Here is a 25,896-nt window from a genome sequence, read left to right as displayed (position 1 = left end):
CTCTCTCTCTCTCTCTCTCTCTCTCTCTCTCTCTCTCTCTCTCTCTCCCTCCCTCTCCCTTAAAACTTAATTTATTCAATGAATAATGTTTACAGGATTGTCAGTGAGCTCTTCTGTGAATATTAGAGCACCCATTCTTCTGTGGTGGGTTATATTTGTACACACCCAGCTGATTGACAGTCTCAAGCAAGGGTTTTGAATGTGGTAGGATAACATGCTGTGGAATGCACCCTCTGAGATATATATACATCATAAGAGTAGTTTGTATATTTATATTATCTTTTACTATGTTTTATAATGTTTCTGTGCAATAGTTATTATTTTTCTTACCTAAAAACACGTAAAAAAAGAGGGGTGCTCTTTTTGGGGAGGCTGGGACGGATTGATGGCATTTCAGTGCATTTCAGTGGGAAAAATAGTTTTGAGATACAAACTTTTTGAGATACGAATTAAACTCGTATCTTCCTAAGATGCCACTGTATCTCTCTTCTTGGTGTGTTCCACAAACAATATCCATCCATTTGTGTATATTTGATAGTTTTGGCAATATCACTGGCATCTCGTCTTCCTCATCACTGCTGCTGTTTTCCTGTGTACCGACCACCTCCTCAACAATCTTATCATCTGAAAGTATCTGGTATCCCAGATCACTCATATTCTTCTAGCCAATCTTGAATAGCATCGAAGATTATATCTTTCTCACCTGCATGCTGCACTGCCTGATAAAGTCAGTAGCTTCAAAACTGTCAAGCAATTTTTTTTGTTTCTTCATGATTAAATTTTGAGGTGCCACTGCTGCAAAATTCACAGAAGCTTCACATACTCATTGCTCTTAAATTTTTATTTTTGGAAATTCATCCTTATTTTTGTTGACAATATATATACAGTATTTACAGTTTACACAATGAGAAGCATTCTCTTTATTTGCTTGAGTCATGGCTGGATCTATAACTGAGCAAGTTTGATAATAAATGAAGAAGAACTATTGGAATGGGTGTGCTTGGAAGTGATGTTTATGCTGCAAATCTCATCAACTAAAGCTGCATTTTGATGGCCAGCTTGTGTTGAGATGACGTCATAGCTACGTCAGAACTTGCTGCCATCTAGTGCATAACTGTTCTAGTGCTCAAGATAATTCAATTTCATGTTGAGATCATCTTTTCTTCAATGCAGGGTGGTTCAAACCTGTATTTCGATGACATCACATCTCAAGTCATAATGTCAGATACACACAAGTTGTGTGTCTGTGCCTATACACCACATAAAAAGCATTATATTTACAAGAAACCCCCGCTTAACGAAGGGGTTACGTTCCTAAAAAAACACTTCGTTAAGCAAAACATCGTTAAGCGAACCGATTATAACAAGTTTAACCCCTGATTTGAACTTCCATTTAGAGTAAGCAAAGCAAGAGTGCATCATAGTACAGTAAAAGGTTTAATGAAAGTAAAAATTATGAAGTTAAACATTTAGGTAATTTAATTTAGGTCATTATAATGTACACTAATGTATGTATGTACGTAACTTTATAATGTTGATGATCTTAACTTTATGAAGGGAGGGAGAGTGAAACGGGAAATACACCAACCGGCAAAAAGTGGAATGTAAACAAAGTGCGCATCATGGTACCGCATACAAAACTTATGTACCACATTTCCACAAGGCTTTCCATTTTATCCATTGTAGAGTCACGAGTTCAGGTGGTTCTTTTAGCTTTCAAGGAAGATGCGGTCTCACCAGCCTTTTTAATAGAGTCTGCTGACTTGAAAATAGTAGACAGTAGATGGAGTCAAGATGGTGGCAAGCAATGTTATTAGTTTTCTGGCCTCCCTCGTGTCTGTGAATAATACCCAGCTTCACTTCGAGAGTAAGACACTTCCTGGTCTTCTTAGGAACGTTAGGCCACATTGCAGGGCATTTTGGTGGTAAGTTGAAGTAGGGAAGATGAGCTGCTGGTGACGCTGTTATGTTTTGACTGGGGAGTAAGTGGTGCACGTGATCTTGATCTTGATCTTGATGCTACAGGTGACACAGAATTTCTTCTGAGTCAGGCCTTTGTATCTGCAGTGCCTGTGTTGTCCACGAGAGGCTTGATCTTGATCTTTATTCTACAGGTGTCTCAGGATTTCTCCTGAGGCAGGCCTTAGTACCAGCAGCTCCTGGTGTATTCAAAAGCCTGTCAGCTTGCATGATACGGTGGGGCTTTCAAATTTGGAAAAAATTACCTGGATAAAACTTCGTTAAAGCGAGTTTGGTGTTCGTTAAACGAGCAGATGGTAGTAAAACGAAACCTTTGTTGTAGTGAAATTTCGTTGTGTGAACCTTTGTTAAACAGGGGTTGCCTGTACACATTAATGGAAGTAGACTGCCTTATGAGTGTTGTGGGTAACACCCCACTTGTGCATGACACCCTTTAACACTTAAACTGCAGCAATCGTTTATATAATTAAGCCTCTCGAGTACTGTGATGCGGCGATCGCTTATGTAATCATGAATTTTCGCGGGGAATGTTTTGAATTTTTCGTGGCGCGTTTCCCTTCAGACCTGCTCTTGTGACTCCTCCCCACTTAGTGTTGCCATCATGAGGGTTCCAGATACTATAACAAGGGCCTCACTTGAGTTTTTACGGAGAAGTAGGAGACACCTGGCAACTCCTCTTGACTCGTTGGGTAGAATCCAGCCTTGAGTATCATAGAAAATGTAGAAAACTTTTTAGGGGAGACCAAATTATGCTATAGTTTATTACTTCTATCTCAATCAAGAGATTATTGTTATTATATCAGCTTCTTACGGCATAGGGGCAACAATCCTTGTAGCATTTTGAGCTGTGGTATTGTACAGAGGACTTGTGTCATGCAGGACACACAAAAAAAAACACACACACATGGGACCATATCAAGAAGGAACAGTGAGACCAATTAAGATATTACTAAAATCACAAGCAGCAGCAGAAGAAGTACTATATAGAAAAACGAAGCTCAGAGAAACAGAAGGTTTCAAAGATATATATATAAAGAAAAATAGAAACGAGGAGGAAAGGAAGAGACACAATGAACTGGTGACAGAAGCAAGAGAAAAAAATAATGAAAGGTCAGAGGAGGAGAAGAAGGCATATTTTTGGAGAATTATAGGAGACAGGATAAGGAAATGGTATATAGAGGAGAAAGAAGAGAAAAGAATGGAGCAAGTTTAACTAAAAATGATAAGAACAAAAGATTAAAAATGATGTATACAAACATAGATGGGATTTTATCTAGTAAATTAGAATTAAGAGATTACATAAAGAAAGAAGAACCAGATATTGTATGCCTGGTGGAAACAAAGTTAAATGAGGCAATAAAAATAGACATAGATAAAAGGTATAATATATGGAGGAGAGAGAGTGGGTAAAGGAGGAGGAGGAGTCATGATGATGTTAAGGAAGGAGATAGTGGTAAATCAAGTGGAGTTTGGGAAGGAAAATCAGAAATACTGTATGTTAAGATGCATATTAACAAAAGGAGTTAACAATCATTGGAACATATGTGCCACCAAAAACAAACTCATGGACTAACCAAGAATATAAAGACATGATATATGACACAATAAGGAGTCTTACAAAAATCATTAAGGAAAGGAGAAAAGTGATATTGGTAGGAGATTTCAACTGTAAGGAGGTAGACTGGGAAAATTATGAAAGTGGTATGGAGGAAGATGCCTGGGGAGATAGATTCCTGAACCTAATGATAGATAATTTGATGGTCCAAAGAGTAAAGGAAAACACGAGATTCAGAGGAAACGATGAGCCGGCAAGATTAGACCTAGTTTTTACAAGGGATATACCAATTAACGATGATATAAGATACAATTTCATGAGGTCTTTACTAAGGAATCCAAATTTGAAAGACCACAGGGTAATAGAGAGACTGTCCATATGAAAGAGATTAAAGTAACCAAGCTTGAAATAAAAAAGTAGATGACGGAATTGTATGAGGAAAAGGCAATGGGACCGGATGAAGTCTCAGGCAGAATACTGAAAGAATGTTGGGAAGAACTAGCAAGTCCAATATACAACATCATAAAATGCTCAATAGAAAATGGAACAGTGCCAGTGGAGTGGAAAAGAGCTGAAGTGGTTCCCATATATAAGAGCGGAAGGAAGGAAGAACCTTTAAATTACACACCGGTATCACTAACTAGTGTAATATGCAAGATGTGTGAAAAAAGTAATAAAGAAGTAATGGATCGAGTTTCTTGAAGACAAGAAAATATTATCAAATAGTCATGTGTGACAAATTTATTGAGTTTCTACTCTAGAATAGTTGATAAAGTACAAGAGAGAGAGGGATGGGTTGACTATTTATTTAGATCTAAAAAAGGCTTTTGATAAAGTGCCACATGAAAGATTACTATGGAAGTTAGAGGAGAAGGGTGGCTTAAAAGGAAGCACATTGAGATGGATGAAGAATTACTTAAGGGGGAGAGAAATAAGGACGATAGTTAAAGATATGAAGTCCAAGTGGAGAACAGTAGACAGCGGAGTGCCACAGGGTCAGTATTGGCACCAATACTTTTTCGTATATATAAATGACATGCCAGAGGAGTGAACAGCTACATAAATCTGTTTATGGACGATGCGAAACTGTGCAGAGTCATTAAACAAAAAGAGGATTGTGAAATACTACAGGAAGACTTAAACAAGATCTGGAAATGGAGCAAAAAATGGGAGATGGAATTCAATGTGGACAAAAGCCATGTCATGGAAATGGGAAAAAGTGAAAGACGACCAGTGGGAATCTATAAGATGGGAGATGGAGTAGAACTAGAAAAAGTAAAAAAGGAAAAGAACTTGGGAGTGACAATGGAAGAAAATATTCAACCGGTAAGCCATATTGATAGAATTTTCAGAGAGACGTATAATTTGCTAAGGAATATTGGAGTAGCATTTCACTGTATGGACAAGGAAATGATGAAGAAATTGATAAGTACTAAAATAAGACCTAGATTGGAATATGCAGGAGTTGTGTGGACTCCCCATAAAAAAACACATAAGAAAATTAGAGACTACAAAAATGGCTACAAGAATGGTTCCAGAATTTAAAGGGATGGCATATGAGGAGAGACTAAAGGCAATGGATCTACCAACCTTGGAGCAGAGAAGAGAGAGAGGGGATCTGATACAAGTTTATAAATTGATTAACGGAATGGATGAAGTGGATAATGAGAAACTGATCCTGAGAGAAGAATATGACTTTAGAAGCACAAGATCGCATAGTAAGAAACTAAGGAAGGGACGATGTCTGAGAGATGTTAAAAATTTAGTTTCCATAAAGATGTGTTGAGACTTGGAACAGTTTGAGTGAGGAAGTGGTATCAGCAAAGAGTGTACATAGTTTTAAAGAAAAATTGGATAAGTGTAGATATGGAGATGGGACCACATGAGCATAAAGCCCAGGCCCTGTAAAACTACAACTAGGTAAATACAACTAGGTAAATATACACACACACACACACACACACAGCTCAATCAAACATAAATGTACAAAACATCCGTACAGAGGATTCGTGACTGGGACACACACACACACACACACACACACACACACACACACACACACACACACACACACACACACACACACACACACACACACACACAAGATATAAAGGTGGATCAAGTGAAAAAAGGTATGGGAAAGGCAGAAGTGCTAAAGATCAGAGCAGAAACTAATGAAGGAAAAAAGAGGCACTACATAGTGGTGTACGTACCACCTAAGACAAATGCATGGTCAGTACAGGAATATGAAGAAATGATAAGTGATACAGGAACATGTCTGGAAGAAATGTTGGGTGGCTGTGAACGAACTATAATGATGGGAGATTTTAATTGTAAAGAGGTGTGTTGGGAGGACTGGTCAATGGAAGGATCAGAGACAACATGGGGAAATACACTATTGACACTGGCAATGGAAAATGTGTTAACTCAGTGGGTCAAAGAAGATACTAGGTTTGGAGGAGAGGAGCATCGTCAAGACTGGACTTGGTCTTTAGTACAGAGCCAATGGTCATTGAGGAGATGAGGGTGGAGTGCCCTTTAGCAAGAGTGATCATGCAGTTTTGGAGTTCAAGGTGATAGACGAAGAGAAATCTAGAAGAAATGAAGAATATAAAGTGGGAAGATGGAATTATGCCAAGACAGATTTTGGAAACCTAAAGAAATTCTTTCAAGAGACAAATTGGATGAAATTCAAGAGTGCTAAGGAGCAAATGAAAAGTGGAAGGAATTTATAAAAATATACAAAGAAGGTGAGAAAAAATTTGTACCAATAAGACAACATAGAGAAGTTGGAAAGCAGGACTGGTTTAACGATAGATGTGAAAAGGCTAGAACAAGAAAAGAGGATGCATGGAAGAGGTGGAGAAGGAAAAGACGGATTAAGCAGTGGAAAGTTACAAAAGAGCAAGAAATGAATATGTGTTGATTAGAAGAGAAGAAAGAAAGAAACAAGAAAAGGATATAATTGATAAATGTAAAGACCAACCAAGGCTTTTTACAGACATGTGAACAACAACATCAAAAATAGAGAAAGTATTGAAAGTTTAGAAGTAAATGGAGTATGCAGTGAAGATCCCAGGAAATGGCAGAGGCTATGAATGGATGCTTTGGAAGGTATTCACAAAGGAGACTGCTTTTGACAAACCACTGGTAATGGAACAGAAAGGGATTATGAAGGAGTTTCAAGTAACTGTGGAGGAGATCAAGAATATGATGGGGAGTTTAGAAGTGAGAAAAGCTGTGGGACCTGATGGGGTATCAGGATGGATTTTAAGAGAATGCAGGGAGCAACTGGCAGAAAAAGTTTGTGAAGTAATTGATGCCTCATTAAGGGAAGGTGTAGTGCCCCAAGACTGGAAAAGAGCTAACATTGTCCCAATTTATAAATCAGGTAACAAAGAGACCCATTGAACTATAGACCAGTGTCACTTACAAGTGTGGTAGCTAAGATGTGTGAGAGGGTGGTGAAGAATAGATGGACAGACTTCTTGGAGAAAAATGACATACTTTGTGAGTGTCAATTTGGTTTTAGAAAAGGCGTTCATGCACGACAAACCTGATATGTTACTATTCGAGGGTGATAGATGTAATACAGGAAAGAGATGGTTGGGCTGATGGAATATATCTGGATTTAAAAAGGCCTTTGATAAGGTACCACACGGAGACTGATCTGGAAACTTGAAATGGTAGGAGGAGTGCATGGCAGTTTACTAAAATGGATGGAAGACTTTTGGTAGGAAGAGAAATGAGAACAATAATTAAGGACAGACCATCAGAATGGGGCTTGGTGGAGAGTGGAGTTCCACAGGGATCAGTGTTGGCACCAGTAATGTTTCGGTCTACATAAATGACATGGTGGATGGGGTGTCCAGTTATGTGAGCCTATTTGCAGGCGATGCAAAATTGTTAAGAAAAGTGAGATGTGACAAAGATTGCGAACTACTCCAGGAAGACTTGGACAGAATATGGAAATGGAGCTGTACATGGCAAATGGAGTTCAACACGACAAAATGCAAGAAATTAGAGTTTGGCAAGAGTGAAAGAAGAATCAGGAGTATGTACAAGATAGGAAATGAAGACATAAAACCAGTCATGAAGAAAAAGACCTTGGGGTGACAATTACCAATGACCTATCGCCAGAGAGACATATAAACAAAATAATTGGAGAAGTATTGAACTTATTGAGGAACATAAGAGTGGCGTTCGTATATTTAGATGAAGAAATGATGAAGAAAATAATTACTGCAATGATAAGACCAAGGCTTGAATATGCAACAATACAGTGGGCTCGAACTTAAAGAAACACATAAGGAAACTAGAGAAAGTACAGAGGGCTGCAACAAAAATGGTGCCTGACTTAAGAGATTTGACTTATGAAGACAGACTGAACAGAATGCAACTTCCGACCCTGGAAAACAGAAGAAAGGGAGACCTGATAGCAATATACAGAGTGATGATTGGCATGGAAAAATGGATAGGGAAGATCTGTGTATGTGGAATGAAAGAATGTCGAGAGGGCATGGGAAAAAACTAAAATGGCCACTTATAGGAGAGATGTGAAAAATATAGCTTCCCTCATAGAAGGGTGGAAGCATGGAATAGTTTAGACGTGGAAGTGGTCAGCAAGGAATATTCATGATTTTAAGAAAAAGCTGGACATTAGTAGATATGGAGACGGGACAACGAGCATAGCTCTTTCCCATATGTTACAATTAGGTAAATACAATTAGGTAAATACACACACACACACACACACACACACACACACACACACACACACAGCTCAATCAAACATTTCCAATACGTACAAAACATCTGTACAGAGGATTCGTGACAGACACACACACACACACACACACACACACACACACACACACACACACACACACACACACACACACACACACACACACACACACACAGGAAACAAAGGCCAGCCATAGCAGAAGGATCCAACCACACACGTAACTACCAGGCCTGGAGTGACCACACACCCACATGTTCCCAGGAAAAGTAAGAAAAAATGGATAGACCGGTAAGGAATAAATTACTAAATTCAAAATATGTTGATGAGGTCCAGGAGCAAAGCCGAAGTGGCCAGTCAAAGCATGAGTCCAGCTTCAACAGGAAACATTGCAAGGTAGATTGGTGATGTTGGAGAAGAGATTTGAGGAGTTAGTGAAGGAATTAAAAGTTCAGAGGAGTGAGGAGGAGCAGGATAGAGAATTCAAGGCTTTGAAGGAAAGAGTTAAGAGACTGGAGGAAAATGAAAAACGATTGGTGGATGAGAATGCGCATTTGAAGGTGGAGGTTGAAAAATACAAGAGACGGTTGGAGGAGAAAATGGATAGAGTAGTAAAGGAGAAAGATGACTTTAAGGAAATGATTAGTGAGCAGAATGAAAGGCTTGAAAGGGAATGGGAACTGAAGAAAACACAATGGACTGAGTTGAGGGAAGCAGAGATGGTTGGATTACAAGAAATAATTAAAGATCAGTTGAAGGAAGACAAAAAAGAAAGGTCCAATGAACTGGTTAATGTAATGAAGAATAAGGAAACATTGATAAGGGAAATAGCAGAAAAGAAGAAGAGTGTGTTAATATTTGGGATGAAAGAACAAAATATAACATATAAGCCTAAGAGAATTAAGGAAGAATTAAAACGGTAAGAGATCTGTTAAAAATCTAAATGATGATGAAAAAAGACCTACAAGAAGTGGAAGAGATCCATAGACTGGGTCCATATAAGGAGGGAGTGAGCAGACCGATTAAAGTAGTAATGAAGTCACAACAATCTGGAGGATGTCCTATATAGAACATCAAAGTTAAAGAGATAGAAGGTTGTAAAGAGGTGTTTGTGAGAAAGAATAGAAATGAGGAAGAGAGGAGAAGATATAAGGAATTGGTGGAAGAGGCGAGAAGGAAAAATGATGAGCGGTCTGAGGAGGAAAGAGAAAAGTTTTTTTGGAGAGTGATAGGAGAGAGAGTCAGAAAGTGGTATGTGGAAAGAAGGAATACAGAGGAACCCCTAGAGGGAGCAGTGGGTGGACCGTAATGTATACTAATATAGATGGGATACTGTCAAGTAGATTGGAATTGCAAGACTATATGATGGTGGAGAAGCCTGATATAGTTTGTTTGACTGAGACAAAATTGCATGAAAAAACAAAGATAAATTTGGATAATAAATATAATATATGGAGAAAGGATAGGGAGAGTAAAGGTGGAGGAGGAGTTATGATTATGACGAAGAAAGAAAGAAATGTGGATAAGGTTTGGTATGGGAAGAACATAAAAAAACATAAATAATAGGATAACAAAGGGCCACCAGGGCCCATCTAGGTTATCCTGTATCAGTTGCACAGCGACCTCGTCATCAGTACTTAAAGATACACTTACAAGTACACAATACATTATATACTAATTCTAAATATTTGGCCCATTAACAGGGCTGAGTCCTGCTTCGAATTCCTCTACAATCTGTAATCCCCATACATGGGGATCATGTCTTGTTTAACTATAGTAAATTTCTTATAAAACTATCATGCAGCGCTATACATAATTATAAATCTAATAAATTTAAGTGCTTATCTAATCTGTTTTTAAACATTGTCAAACTAGTGCTATTTACAACCGTCTCTGGCAATGCATTCCAGAAGTCTACCACCCTATGACTAAAGAAATATTTTCTTATATCTAACCTGCAGCCTTGCTTTCTAATCTTCCTGCCATGATTTCTAGTCATATTTTCCTCTAAGGTAAAGAAAGATCTCACATCTATGTAGTTTGTATCTGAGAACATTTTAAATAACTCTATCATATCCCCTCTTATACATCTCCTCTCAAATGAAAACATGTTTAATGCCTTTAATCTATCTCTATACTCCAGGCGCTTCAAAGCTGGTATCATCCTAGTTGCTCTTCTCTGAACTGCTTCTAACATGTTGATATCCTGCCTATAGTGGGGTGACCAGGCCTGTATGCAATACTCTAAATGGGGCCTAACATAGGAATTATATAAGCTACGCACCACTTCCTTACTTTTATAACTAACATTTCTATTTATAAAACCCAGGATCCTATTTGCCCTATTTCTTGCTTCTAAACATTGCTTTGAAAATTTCATAGTCCTGTCTATCACTACTCCTAAATCCTTTCCTTCCTCTACTCCCTCCATCTCATAGTTAAAGTTTGTGTTGTCTTTACCTAAATGCATAACCTGACACTTTTTAGAATTAAACTCCATCTGCCACCTGTCTGCCCATGCTATCAGCCTGTCCAGGTCTCGTTGTATTCTGTAATTGTCCTTTTCACCCTGTACTGCACATATTATCTTAGTATCATCTGCAAACTTTGATACTTTGCTACTAATTCCTATATCTAAATCGTTAATGTACACCAAGAAAAGAAGAGGTCCTAGCACTGATCCTTGGGGTACCCCACTAACCACTTCCTTCCACTCAGACAGTGCCCCATTTAATACTACTCTCTGTTTCCTATCAGAAAGCCATTCACTAATCCAATCAACTAACCTACCCCCTATCCCATGTAGTCTCAATTTGTACACTAGCCTCCTATGCGGTACCCTATCAAAGCCTTGCTAAAATCTAGATATATAACATCTATGCTATTTCCATCATCTAACTCCTTGGTAATATATTCTAAGATATCGAGCAAATTTGTAAGACAGGACCTCCCTGATCTAAAGCCATGTTGGGTATCTCTAATTAATCTATTCTCATTTAAATGCTCCCAAATACTACCCTTAATGATTTTCTCTAGGATCTTACATACTATACTAGTTAAACTGATCGGTCTATAATCATTTGAATCCTTCCTACCTTTTTTTAAATATTGGTGTAACATTAGCTAACTTCCAATCCTGTGGTATCTCAGCAAACCTAAGTGATCTTTCAAAGATTAACTTAAGTGCTTCAGAAATACTGTCTACACCCTCCCTAAGTACTCTGGCATGTAGCTCATCAGGACCACTAGCTTTCCTATCGTCTAGTTCAAGAATAAATTTCCTAACAATTGGTTTTATATCAATATTTTCTAAAGCTCTTAAACTACTCGTCGGACTGTTTGTAACAGGATTTCCTATTCTTTCCCTAGTAAATACTGAAGAAAACAACGCAGAAGTGATAAGCATAAGGATAAAAAGTGATGGAAAAGAATTAATAATCATGGTGACCTATGTACCTCCTAAAACAAATTCTTGGACATTAAGGGAATACGACAATATGATCAAGGATACTTTACAGAGTTTGGAAAGTGTATTATCTGGAAAAAGAAAGGTAATACTAGTAGGAGATTTTAATTGTAAGGAGGTGGATTGGGAAAATCTAGTAAGTGGTGTTGGAGAGGAAGCATGGGAGAGAGATTTCTTAATCTAATGATGGAAAATATGATGGAACAGAGGGTGAAGGAAAATACTAGATATAGAGGAGATGATGAACCGGCTAGACTGGATTTGGTGTTAACAAGAGAAGTGTACCTATGTGGAGATATACAATACAAGTGTCCTTTGGGAAAGAGTGATCATGTGGTTATGGAAATGCAGATAGCAACAACACAGCGAAGGAAGGACGAGACATACAGGAGTGGTAGATTGAATTATAGAAAGATGGACACAAAGTTTGAAAAATTATTTCAGAAAATTAGATTGGGAGGAGATGTTACAAATCAGAGAAGTGCAAAAGAAATATGAGATTTTATGAAATATTATAAAGAAGGAGTTATGAAATTTGTACCAAAGTATAAACCGAGAGAGGAAGGAAGAAAGGATTGGTTTAATGCAACTTGTGTTAAGGCTAAGGAAAAGAGAGATGTGGCTTGGAAAAGATGGAAAAGAGCAGGAATATACTAAATAAGGAGAATTATAGAGTGGCGAGAAATGAGTATGTGAGGGTAAGGAGGAGGAAGAAAGAAAATTTGAAAAAGATATTGTAGACAAGAGTAAGGAACATCCAAAATTGTTTTACAGGTTCATAAATGGTAAACTTAAAAGAGAGAGTCCATTGAAAGATTAAAAGGAGAGCAAGGGATAGTAGATGACCCTAAGAATATAGCGGAATTGCTAAATAATAGGTTTCAGCAAGTATTTACTGAAGAAACAATGTTTGTAAAGCCACAGAATGTACAAGGAAATGTGCACATGGATGACATTAAGATACCTAAAAGGAGTTATATAAAATGTTGGAGGAACTTAAAGATGATAAAGCGATGGGACCAGATGAAGTTTCAGGAAAATTATTGAAGGAGTGTAGAGAAGAATTGATTGATCCATTATATGATATTATAAGGTGTTCATTAGAAACAGGGAAGTACCAGTAGAGTGGAAGAGAGCTGAAGTGGTGCCCATTTATAAGGGAGGCAGTAAGGAAGAGCCTCTTAACTATAGACCTGTGTCTCTAACAAGTGTGGTCGGTAAGATTTGTGAGAGGGTGATAAAGAAATATTGGATACGGTTCCTGGAGGATCATAAGTTATTATCGGATCATCAATTTGGCTTCAGGAAAGGGAGGTCATGTGTAACAAATCTACTGAGCTTTTATTCAAGAGTGGTTGACAAAATACAGGAGAGAGAGGATGGATGGACTGTGTATATTTGGATTTAAAGAAAGCTTTTGACAAGGTACCTCACGAGAGACTGTTATGGAAAGTAGAGATTTATGGAGGACTGAAAGGAAAAGTGTTAAAGTGGATGGAAAACTACTTGAGATGGAGGGAGATGAGAACGGTAATAAGGGATGCAAGGTCGGACTGGTTGGTGGTGGAGAGTGGAGTCCCACAAGGCTCAGTGCTGGCACCAATACTTTTCCTGGTATATATTAATGACATGCCAGAGGAGTAAACAGTTATATTAATTTGTTTGCGGATGATGCGAAGTTGTGTAGGTGTGTGAAGAGTGAAGAAGATTGTGAAATTTTACAGGCAGACCTGGATAAGATTTGGGAGTGGAGCAAGAGGTGGCAAATGGAATTTAATCTGAGCAAAAGTCATGTGATGGAGATGGGAAGAGTGGAAGACGGCCAAGAGGGTCATATAAGATGGGTGAAGAAGTAGTGTTGAAAAAGGTGGAAAAGGAAAAGGATTTGGGAGTGATAATACAAGACCATGGGCAGTTTGAGGCTCATATTGATAAGATGTTTGGAGAAACGTATAATTTGATAAAAATATTGGATTAGCCTTCCATTATATGGATAAAGATATGATGAAGAAATTAATTAGTATGGTAATTAGACCAAGATTGGAATATGCTGGAGTGGTTTGGTCCCCTTATAAAAAGAAGCATATAAGGAAGTTGGAGAGATTGCAGAGAATGGCAACAAAAATGGTTCCGAATTGGCAGAAATGACCTATGAGGAGAGATTAAAAGAAATGAATTTGCCTACCTTGGAACAAAGAAGAGAAAGAGGAGATTTAATACAGGTTTATAAACTGTTGAATGGACTGGATGAAGTGGATAATGAGCAAATGATGTTGAGAGAGGAAAACTTAAGTAGAACTACAAGATCGCATAGTAAAAAGATAGCCAAGGAAATATGCTTGAAGGATGTGAAAAAATATAGTTTCCCACAAAGATGTGTGGAGGTGTGGAATGGTTTGAGTGAGGAGGTGGTGTCAGCAAGGAGTGTGCATAGTTTTAAAGGAAAGTTGGATGTGTGTAGATATGGAGACGGGGCCACACGAGTATGATACCCAGGCCCTGTAAAATTACAACTAGGTGAATACAACTAGGTGAATACACACACACACACAGATAAAGTTCTATCATACATATATATGAACAAAACATCTATACAGAAGACTCGTATCGTGTAGGATACGCAGAAACATGCACACACACACACACACACACACACACACACACACACACACACACACAGAGAGAGAGAGAGAGAGAGAGAGAGAGAGAGAGAGAGAGAGAGAGAGAAAACGGCCCATCTTGGTACCACTCAGCTCCCAATCCAGACCATACAGTGCACCCGACGTGTCACTAGTTCCCCGCGCTTTTCAAAGCCCATGTAGTTTTGTAGGCCTATTTCTTGCTCTATTTATTTATTTACAGATTCAAAACTTCGGTATTAATGCATTTTGGATGTTTGCCATTCATGGCATACAATTCAAAATATATTTTTTCTGACATGGGAATGTTTATATTTTAGGCGCACCAAAGCATTCAACAGTTAGGAATTAGCAGTTTAAGGGTTAAACAATGTGGTAAAGTGACGGTGTAGCACACAACACTGGTTGCTGAAGCTGCTTCCATTCAGATATTTTGCAGTGTAACTATTATTTAGCTACCATGAATGAGCATCTTTAATCAGCAAATATTGAAGGCCTTGGAAGAATCACATTATATTTTTTTATTTCTCATATGAATATTAGTGCCACTTAAGCTGCATAAATGATACTTTTGATCATCAGAAGAGTCCTAGTAACCTCATATAATTGCTAGGAAGCAAGACAGCACATTCTTGCAAATCCACTGAAGCTGCTTAACATCACCTCTGGTTGAAGTTGACTGCAAAAATGCAGCTCAAGAGTAGCAGTAGTGGCCTGAGAAATTTGAAATTGTGCTTGTTGAAATTAGTGCCAGACTAATAATTGCTGGATTAGTGATCAACCTGTATATGAAAGTGGAAGGTATTCAGTGACTTCTGATTTATGAATGTGCCGAAGATATATTGTATTCTTGTAAAGGATAGTACTCAAGTGAGTTTGATAGCATGCTCTTTTTCTCTTTTTAATGTAATGTAGATGTACACATGTACTCTAGTAAGATAAGAGCATTATTGATAATTTTTATAGAATTCATATATGACATTTTCTTCTATGAAGTAATGTAATAACTATGTTAACTGTATGAACTATCTAACATTTATTGAAAAAGCTCTTTTTCCATTTTGAATGATCAGGTCCCAATCATGACATTTCCTTAAAATGAAAGAAACAAAGTTCTGTGTGAGTAGCTTTTTAGGGTTACAGTAAATAAATCTGTTATTAGAGGTGAGATGCTCCATATCACTTGTGACTAACTCAGTATGTAATAACCCAATCTTGTGTAACAGAACTGAAGAAGAGTCAGATTTCCTCAGCTACTGATGTCCCCAAGTAAATCAATGGGAATTATTACTGTTTTTCTGTTATTTTATGAGATCCAGGAAAAACCTTTATTATCTACAATAGGTATTTTGTTCAAAACTACTATTATGACTTCATTTACATTTTGAGTAGTTAATATGTTTAATTGATGTTTTATGCATTTTCTTTCAATTCTCAGAATCAAGTAAAATGGAGGTGTGAGGAACTACACAGAACATCAAAGTAAGGCTGTGTTTGTGTTTCAATAGAACTGCTTTGTTTGAAAAGTTTGCCTTTTGCTTTGCATGATTTATCAGTTTCTGCTCTTTTTCTGTTTGTAGTTGATTTAGTTAACTTCAGTCTTTCCAAATGAAGACTTCAATCATGGATAAAATAAGAATTTTGAGGTCAAGTCGCAGGAAAATAGACCCCAAAAAAGGCAGAACCTCAGGTGGTGCTCCAGTAGCGGTTCCTGCTCATCCCTCACAGCCAGCACCTGCAGAGGCAACACAGCAATGGGTGCCTGTCCTGGTGCTGAATATTTCCAAGCCTAACACTCCCCTTGCTACCACTACCATTCCTGTGACCTACAGTAATAATAACACTCAAAATGTAACTGTAAAGAGCAGCATTTTGGCTGAGAATGATGTTCCTGTAACTACATGCTCCTCTCTAGTGGATGTTCCAGTTACTAATAGCAATGTTATTATTCAGTGCAATAATTCAGATTCTAAACAATGTGTAATCAATCCAGTGGAACCAGCTCCTGGTGATGTCCAAACTGCAAGCACTGATACTTCCGAGGAGCTTCAGAGGACAGACCAGGATGCCTCTGACAACCATGTCAAGTGTGTGCTGTGTGACAAAATCTTTCCTTCCCTGAAAGATATGCAGACTCACTATCTTAGCACTCATAAATCTCGCCGTGGGAAGGACAGCCGTAAAACCAAAGTCAACAGTGACAGTTTTGCAACACAAATAAGTATTGATAGTGAACAGTGTTATCTAGATCAGAAGAGTGAACTGTCTCTACCAATGAGTGAGAAAGGAGAGATAGATCCCAAGTGCCCTGTTTGTTCTATTGACTTCTCATCTGCAGATGAGGTGAATAAACATATGAGGGAAGTTCACTCTTATGTATGCTCTGAATGCAGTAGCACTTTCTATACTCTTTTCCAATTTACCAACCACAAGTGCACAAAAATTGTAAAGAAAGTGAAACGTACAAAAAGAAAAATAACTGCTAGTTTGGCTTCAAAACTAACTTTGAATCCTGAGGCAGCTAAGATTATGAACAGTTTTGTGCAAATTCAGCCTAAGACCAAGAACATTAGTAAGTCATCCTCCAGAAAGTCCCAGAGAAGTCCCACACCTCCTTCACAGGAAATGGTCCAGCAGCCAGTTTCTATGATTACTTTAGTAGGTGAGGCTAAGCAGACCCAAACATTAGAAACTCCAACCAATGAAAACATGTCTGTATGTAGTGTAACAACCTCCATTGCGTCAGAAGTTGCTGAAGAAACCTCTCTTTCAGAACCAATCATAGTTTCTAAGCAAGATAACCATGAAGAAGAGGAATCCGTTTTCTTCCTTCCATTGAAACAGCATATTCATTAAAAAGTCCATGTGACTGCAGAAATGAAGAACAGAGTCACTCTTCTAAAATCCCTGTCTTGGAAACAAGGAACATGGAACAAGCTAAGCAATACATACAAAAGACAAAATTTTCTGAGCACAAGGTTTCCCAGAGTGAACTGATCATGGAAAAAATTGCACAATTAAAAAGAAATCCCCATGTTAGCCTTTCTTGGCGTCCTACTCTGCAGGCAAGAGGTTGTATGGAAGAAGATGGGGAATATGTGTGTGGACGGTGTAATGTACTGTGTGATGATATGGAGGACTACATGGACCACCTGCAGGATTGTCTCACCATGACCAGTGTAACCCTAGAGCCAGCTCCAACTCCACCACGTAGGCTTCTTAAACTTCCCTGTCAAACAGTTGCATTTGGTTCTCGTGAGAGTGGCCACAGTAGGTACCTGATAAATCAAAATCTCATTGCTAAGCTACAAGCATATCTCCCAAACTCCTTAGTTAAGACCTCTCAACCACTTCCACATCAATTCAAACCACCCAATGCTGCACCACCAGGTTCTACTGGACAGACTTTCAGGGATCTTCTAGATGATGACTTTGGTTATGAGTCCCATGAATCAGTTGACATTCAAACAGCTGGTTCATCATCACCTGTCAGTCCAGCCACATGGCACAGTGAGGCACCCCACTCCTCCAGAGAACTATCAGCTATCCAAGGAAAAGTATCTATGAGTAATACTACCAAGGGGACTACTCAGCCCATGGTGATGATTCCCATGGACTCCAAGATCAACTTGAGTGTGTCACCTGACCACCAGCTACTCAAGAAATTATCAGATCATTCCCAGTGTGGGGAGGAGACAACGAAGACCAACAGCAGCTTAATATTGGCTGCTTCTCCTTTGGGCCTGCTGTTGGACCAAGATGACATCAAAATGGAGGTGGAGGAGGAGGTAGTAGAAGACCACTTTGAGGTAAGGTAATAGTAGGCAAAATATTGTGCTTTATAGAAGATAGAAAACATCAATAGCATCAATAAAGCTAGGTTGTATAGGAAAGGGTGAGTAAATAATCTATGACTAGAAAATAAGAATATAAAGGATGGTGCAGGAAGCCATTGGGCTTACACTTGGTAGTCCCTGTATGATACTCGTATATACTTCTTTCCACAAAAGCTTTTCGTCTCATCAACTCCCCTTCTCTGACTGACTGTCTTCAGCCTCTTTCTCACTGCCGGAATGTTGCATCTCTCGCTATCTTTTATCGATATTTTCTTGCTAACTACTCTTTTTATCTTGCTAAGTACATGCCTCCCCTTCTCCTGCAACCTTGCTTCACAAAGCTTTTCTTCTCACTCTATTCTGTCCAATTAGATAGCACAAGAGTTAACCAGTACTCTCAATCATTCATACCTTTCTCTAGTAAACTCTGGAACTGCCTACTTGCTTCTGTATTGAAATCTTCCTATGACCTGACTTCTTTTAAGAGGGAGGTTTCTAGACATTTGTTCCAGATTTTTGGCTAATTCTACTTATCTGTAAGGGAACTGGCAATCAAGTGGATCTTTTTCTTTAGTTTTTTTGTTGCCCTTGGTTAGCTTTGCCTCGCATAAAAAAAAAAAAATCTTACCTATCATCTGCTATCTCTGAAAACAGTTATAAACAACTGTCAGATGTATGTTTTGTATAGTAAATATGAGGAAAGATGTAGGTAATGGAAAGTTTTTATTTGAAATGTTAAATGTTTCTGCTGTGCAGAAAATTTTCCTTATAATCTGATGTGATAAGTTGTGTTGTTTGATCTTCAAGTAATTATTTATGGCAGCTTTTTTCTTATTAGAGAGGTGTTGTAACATACATAAGGTGAGTTGAATATCTACCTATTTAGAGCATTAGATTATTCAGATATATGCTTTTTGATGTTCCTTAAGGGGGAAATTTGGTTCTCGTAATGTGGTATCGTTTTTTTGGCTCTCCAATCCTTATTTTTTCACTATAGTATTTATACACAATGTGTATTAATATGTATTGATTTTATACTGTAATTGTGATATAGATACCTGTGGTAGTTTTTGTTCAAAAATTATTTTTCAGCGATGAAAAAAAAATTTCAAAATCACGAAATATCATAATTACAGTATAAAATCAATACATATTAATACACATTGTGTATAAATATCATGACTAATAGTAGCAAGGTAATATCCTCTTGACCAGAGGTAATAGACATAACAGCAAACAAATGTGACTATCGGCATACACGTAAACTAAGTTAAAACAATTTCAACACACTACAAAATTTTTTTTTTTTTATTTGATATTTTGAGTTTAAAAATCTGCTTTGAATTTAATTGAAGGAATTTGATCATGGCCATGGTCATGCTTATAAAAATGTGGTTGATGATTATTTTGATGCAAGAATTTAAAATCAGTCAATTATTTAAAAAGTTATTCAACAATATATCCACAAAAAGAGAATGTTTAGAAAAATGCATTTTCTGTGAACATCATCAATACACCCATAGAACTCACTCCAACATGCACCAAATACAAATATTTACACACATAATCCTTTGTTGTTGTTGTTTTGATAGTATGAGGTCATGGATAGCATATAAAAAGTACCTACACAAGGTGAGTTCTCCCTTGTCTGGTAGGCTTCTGGTTCCTGATCCCGTTTTTATCATATTAATACTTTACCATATTAATACCACTTTATAACATATCAATATGACTTTATTACATATCATGGATATATCTATATCCATTATGAAAATAACATATTCCATGGGTATTATTGGAGCCAACCCACCTCATTGTGGCCAGGTAGAACCTATTTTGAAGATACTATTCTTTATATCTGAAGTAACTGTTTCCACACTCACACTTCATAAGACTGACCAATTTTTGTAACCTTTCCAATGATATCACTACCAGAGAACCATCATCACTCGTTTGGTAGGTCAGCCTCTCCTCCTGTGGTAACAGGCTATGCCTGTAGCTTGCTCCAGACACATGTTTTTTTTTTTTTTTTTGTGGAGATTGGAGGAAGACAAAGCAGCTGATTCACATGTCTCCTCAGTCCTCCACCTTTTCAAGGCTCTTTGGTGTCTTATTTCACTCTTCACCTTTCTTTTAGCACTTAAATGTGGCATTGTCAGTTTTAGGAAAAAAAAAAAAAAGTGCAACAAGTTGGTGATAGCAGTGTGGGATGTTGGGGGCTGGGGTGTGAATGTGGCATTGCTATTCGTTTCACTCCATGTCACAGGCTCCTTCGAACTATCGTACTGCTTCATCAGAAGACAAATTCGAAAAACCATAAAAAAAGCGAGAGATGCAAGAAAATCAAAACCTAAGAGATAAAGGGGGTGTGGCATAAGCTTTGCCATTTAAAGATGTGGACCTTTAAACCTCCATAACCAGGTGAGAAACGCGTCTTGCACCTGACAAGAACATCCCACAGCTCGAGATGAGAGTGATGATATCAGATGCCAAATATATTTTCAAGAATTTTTGACCAAATTGACCGAATTTCCCCCTTAAAGTTAACATGGACCTCCTCCTTTAGTTTTGTTTCTACTATGCACATTACATTACATCTGGTCTTTTCTCTTTCAGGTAGTCTCTAACCTCCAACACACTGAACAGCAGTCCATCTATATTAATTTCTATATACAGGCAACTACCCCCTTAACGAAGGTTCACACAACGAAATTTCGCTATAATGAGGGTTTCCTTTTACTACCATCTGCTCATTTAACGAACACCAAACTCGCTTTAACGAAATTTTATCCAGGTAATCTTTTTCAAGTTTGAAAGCCCCGCCGTATCACGCAAGTCGACAGGCTTTTGAATACACGAACGCCTCTCGTGGTCAAAATGCGCAGTTTGTCTTCCCTCGCTCTACATCCCACAAAAACGCCATGCAATGTCGCCTAGCGTTGCTAAGAAGACCAGGAAGTTTCTTACTCTCGAAGTGAAGCTGGATATTATTCACAAATATGAGAGAGGCGAGAAAACTAATAGCATTGCTTCCCACCATGGTTTGACTCCATCTACTGTCTACCATTTTCAAGTCAGCAGACTCTATTAAGAAGGCTGGTGAGATCATATCTTCCTTGCAAGCTAAAAGAACTACCTGAACTTGTGACTCTGCAATGGATAAAATGGAAAGCCTTGTGAAAATGTGGTACATAAGTTTTGTATGCGGTACAATGATGCGCCCTTTGTTTACATTCCACAGGTTGCCAGCTATCGTATTTCCCGCTCCACTCTCCTTCCCTTCATAAATTTAAGATCATCAACATTATAAAGTTATTTACATAAATACATTAGTGTACATTATAATGACTTAGTCTTAAATTAAACTGCTTAAATGCTTAACTTCATAATTTTTACTTTCATTAAACCTTTTACTATACTATGATGCACTCTCACTTTGCTTATTCTCAATGGAAGCTCAAGTCAGGGGTTAAACTTGTTATAATTGGTTCGCTTAATGAAAATTCGCTTAACAAAGAGATTTTTAGGAACGTAACCCCTTCGTTAAGCGGGGTTACCTGTATCTGTATTGATTTCTTGCTTTTTTCCAGTATCCCTTCTTTTTCTGGAAGATATCACTTCTTCAGTCTCATATCTAGAACTCTCCAGTAAGATTTCTTCTTCTCGAACTCTGTCCTTTTCTCGTATTTTTCCTTAGCTTCATTTCTTAGCATTCTCTTCTTTTTTCTCTCATCCAGGTTCATATCTTTTTATCTATACATCTTTAAATTCAGCTAATTTCCCTGTTCTTGCCATTATCTCCTCTGCTGCCATTTGAGATCTTGTACGCTTTCTGTGATCTCTTTCCCACTTCACTAAACTTTTCCAGGCTGGTCACTTCCTCCATCTCTTGTTCTAACCCCCATGAGCTGTCCTGAACAAATTTTATAACACTCAGCCAGCTCTCTATGTTCTCTTTCTCTTACAAACTTGTTAGGGTTTTTTTCTTTCGGCCCAATAATTAGGATATATTTCCTCGTCCACTGTGTCCTCACCTTATCTTCTTTCTCCTGAATGGCACCAATCACTATCTATGTAGTTTTCATTGTTCGCCAGCTGGTTTAATTCACAAGTTGGTCCTGCCTATCGCGCCGAACTGTCGCTCTTGTGGAAGCCCTATTAAAAAAAAATATATACAGATATTCATGCCTACATACCTCATAATATAAACGTTTGGTTATTTATCTATGCGTCTGATTGAAAATGACATAAAAATATGCAAATATATGTTCCTAATGGTGCAAAGTATGGATGTACCAGTGTCCCATCAAAATATTTTTTGCAAGTCTAATAGTACATATATACCTTATCACAAAATTGTCAGAGTTTCTGCTTAGGATAATGCTCCACTCAAAAGCGTGAGCAAATATCACTGAGTAGCATTTATAAAAAAAACAATTTTCGGAGTCTGTGCCGAAATAAAATGGCCAACATTACCGAAATCGAATTTTCCTAACTGAATCACAACAAGCGAACTTGGTATGCCTTTTGATCTCAGAAAGTTTCTCAGAGTTGGCACTCTCCATTTTCTAAGTTCATCCTCACTAATATCCATAGTGTTATCCATAGTGAAGTCGTTGTGTAGCGAGTGTGGCGATGGCTGTTAGTTAACACGCTACATTTGTTTACGTTTCGATAGAACAATCTCGGTGCATGTTAGATAATATCCTCTGTACTGTTAATTTCTTAAGACTATTAATAATTGTGATTTTCTGTATGAATATAATTTATATTAATTTTTATGGAAAGAAAAAGGCATTAAAACTACACTTTACATATTAATGATCTTTTCTATTTTTTGTCCCAGAAATGGAGATGGTAAAGAAGAGCGCTAGACATATATATATAAACATTTCCACTTTTTTAGCTTATGTGCCATGAGTACATTCTTAGAAAGAATATAACTATTTTATTAAACCATTTAATATTTACAAAACGTGCAGAAAAGTACGTTCCAGTTGACCAACTTGCTGTGAAATAATTAACCCATCTGGCGGTTGAAGGCACCTACATAGCAGATCGCGATCGGTCCCATTACTTGTATTACTGCATCTTTTGTCTTTTGTTGAATCTGTCTCTTGACTACCTCTGAAAATTTTACTTCTTTTCTTGCTGATTATTCCTCCAGGCATTTCTTAATTCCTCCAATTTCAACCTTGCCTGCCCCATCCTGAATTTTCTCTTGTAGGTTTTTTAATGATTCTTCATTTGCTGCATGAAGCCATTAATAAACCATTTTGTTTCTTTAACTCCTCTATCTCTTCTTTCTTCACTTGGTTTGTGTATTTACCTAGTTGTATTTACCTAGTTGTAGTTTTACAGGGCCTGGGCTTTATGCTCGTGTGGCCCCGTCTCCATATCTACACTTATCCAATCTTACTTTAAAAGTATGCACACTCGTTGCAGACACTACTTCTTCATTTAAACTGTTCCACGTCTCAGTACATCTTTGCGGGAAACTATATTTTTTAACATCTCTCAGACATCTTCCCTTTCTCAGCTTTTTACTATGCGATCTTGTGCTTCGAATGTCATATTCTTCTCTCAGGATCAGTTTCTCATTATCCATTTGGTCCATTTCATTGATCAATTTATAAACTTGTATCAGATCTCCTCTCTCCCTTCTTTGTTCCAGGGTTGGTAGATCCATAGCCTTTAGTCTCTCCTCATATGGCATCCCTTCAAATTTTGGAACCATTCTTGTAACCATTTTTTGTAGTCTCTCCAACTTCCTTATGTGTTTCTTTTTATGAGGGGTCCGCACTACTCATGCATATTCTAATCTGGGTCTTATTATAGTACTTATCAATTTCTTCATCATTTCTTTGTCCATGTAGTGAAATGCTACTCCAATATTCCTTAGCAAATTATATGTTTCTCTAAAAATTCTATCAATATGGCTTACCGGTTGATTGTTTTCTTCCATCGTCACTCCTAAATCCTTTTCCTTTTTTACTTTCTCCAGTTCTACTCCATCTCCCATCTTATAGATTCCCAAGGGTTGTCTTTCACTCTTTCCCATTTCCACGTGTTTCTTTTTATGAGGAGTCCACACTACTCCTGCATATTCCAATCTGGGTCTTATTATAGTACAGTGCTTACTCCAATTTTGCGAGAAAATGGGCGGCATTGTGAGTCGCAAATTTGGAAATCGCAAAATTGGAAGTATTATTCCTATGGGAAAAATTGAATATGGTGGATCCCTCATCCATGGTCGCCTAATTTTTCAATATTTTCCTAATATTTTGTCCATATTTATATCACATATATATTGAGCCAGGTATCTTTCCATATGAATGATTAGTGTTTGTACAATAGTTACGAGAATCAAAAATCTGTCCACCATAGGTTTTTTACAGCTTTTTCAATTTTCTCACTGTTTTTAAACAACATTCTCATAGTTGATTCTCCCACACCAAGCTCTCTGGAAATATCACAGTTCCTTTTTCCATCTCTTTTCATCTTAATTATCTTCATCTTCTGCTCCAAAGTTAGCCTAATGTTTTTCTTGGTTGGTGGCGCCATGTTGAACAAAGTCGAGCACAAGGATTCCTCCAAATTTGCAGAGAGAACTCTGTGGAGGTGTACGTAAACAAATGGAAGGTGGGAGGGAGCGGGGCAGTGTTGCCAGATGAGCTTCGATGAATTACTGCCAAATTTTTATGAAAACTAGCCAAAAAACCACCAAACTATGATAAATATAATATGAATATGATAATAATATACAGTAAAACCTCACCTCACGACCATAATTCGTTCATAAATCCTGTTTGTCACCCGATTTGTTCGTCCCCTGAATCAATTTTTCCCATAAGAATGTATTGAAATACCATTAATTCGTTCCAGACCCCCCAAAAAATCATACTTTTGTCCATAAAACCCATTCAAAATAGACCTTGAATGTATGCATGACATGAACAAAATAATTATAAAAAGCCTAAATTGTTTTACTTACCTAAATGCTATCAAAATGATAATAAAATGAATAAAAAAGAAAAGGTTATTTACTTGAGAGACTAGATGTTGATGGCATGATGGAATGGAGGAGAGGAGGATGGGGAGGAAGACAGACAAGATCCGAGAAGACAGTCATGAGAGAGGACTTTGGATGTGCGCAGCATGCCAGAGCTACACAACACTGTGTAGCGTCACAAGTCAGTGCCACTATGTGGGTCCCCGTTATAGTGAACATAGTGAACATGCCTTGGAAGATCCTTGCCTGCTGGGAAACATGGAAAGAGTTAAAGGCATGTGGCCAGTTCCTTTGATCCTCGGAGGTGATGCTCAGTGTCTGCCTTGGAAGATGTGCCCTTGCCTGTCATGGCCAGGATGATTGACTTGAGAGCCACCAGAGCAGCGAGGATCAGCACATGTGGTAACGTCACCATGCCCAGGCAAGTTTGGACTTCTAAGAATTTTGTTTTGTTGTTGTGGAAGTTAAAGGCATGTGGCCAGGAAGTTCCTTTGATCCTCGGAGGTGATGCTGAATAAATTAATAAAATATTGGCTATATTTTTTTTTTTTTTTTTTTTACATTACAAGGGCACTGGCCAAGGGAAAACAAAGTGTTGGAAAAAAAAATCCCGCTGGTTGCCAGGCCCTGTTAAGAGGAAAGTAGGAGAAAGAAAAAACAAAAA

At 37.8% G+C, this 25,896-nt stretch overlaps 1 protein-coding gene across 7 annotated transcripts in view; it reads left to right on the top strand.

Moving 5' to 3' along the window:
* The window catches only part of LOC123514579 (zinc finger protein 280D-like), an 88,538-nt gene that overhangs the window by 44,283 nt on the left and 18,359 nt on the right, over positions 1-25,896 (top strand). For 3 of the 7 annotated variants that reach the window (XM_045272539.1, XM_045272541.1, XM_045272540.1), the window contains 2 exons: positions 15,823-15,866; positions 16,378-18,193. In XM_045272539.1, coding sequence (XP_045128474.1) covers positions 17,312-18,193 — 882 coding nt within the window. In that variant the 5' untranslated portion in view covers positions 15,823-15,866; positions 16,378-17,311. Of the gene's footprint in view, positions 1-15,822; positions 18,194-25,896 lie in introns of those variants that run through there. The other 4 variants (XM_045272543.1, XM_045272542.1, XM_045272537.1 and 1 more) reach the window with 2 other exon arrangements.

This window comes from Portunus trituberculatus, chromosome 38 (genome assembly GCF_017591435.1).
Source record: "Portunus trituberculatus isolate SZX2019 chromosome 38, ASM1759143v1, whole genome shotgun sequence".
Classification (NCBI taxonomy): domain Eukaryota; kingdom Metazoa; phylum Arthropoda; class Malacostraca; order Decapoda; family Portunidae; genus Portunus; species Portunus trituberculatus.
The sequence above is the reverse complement of the archived record's forward strand: the minus strand, read 5'-3'. Positions and strand labels throughout refer to the sequence as shown.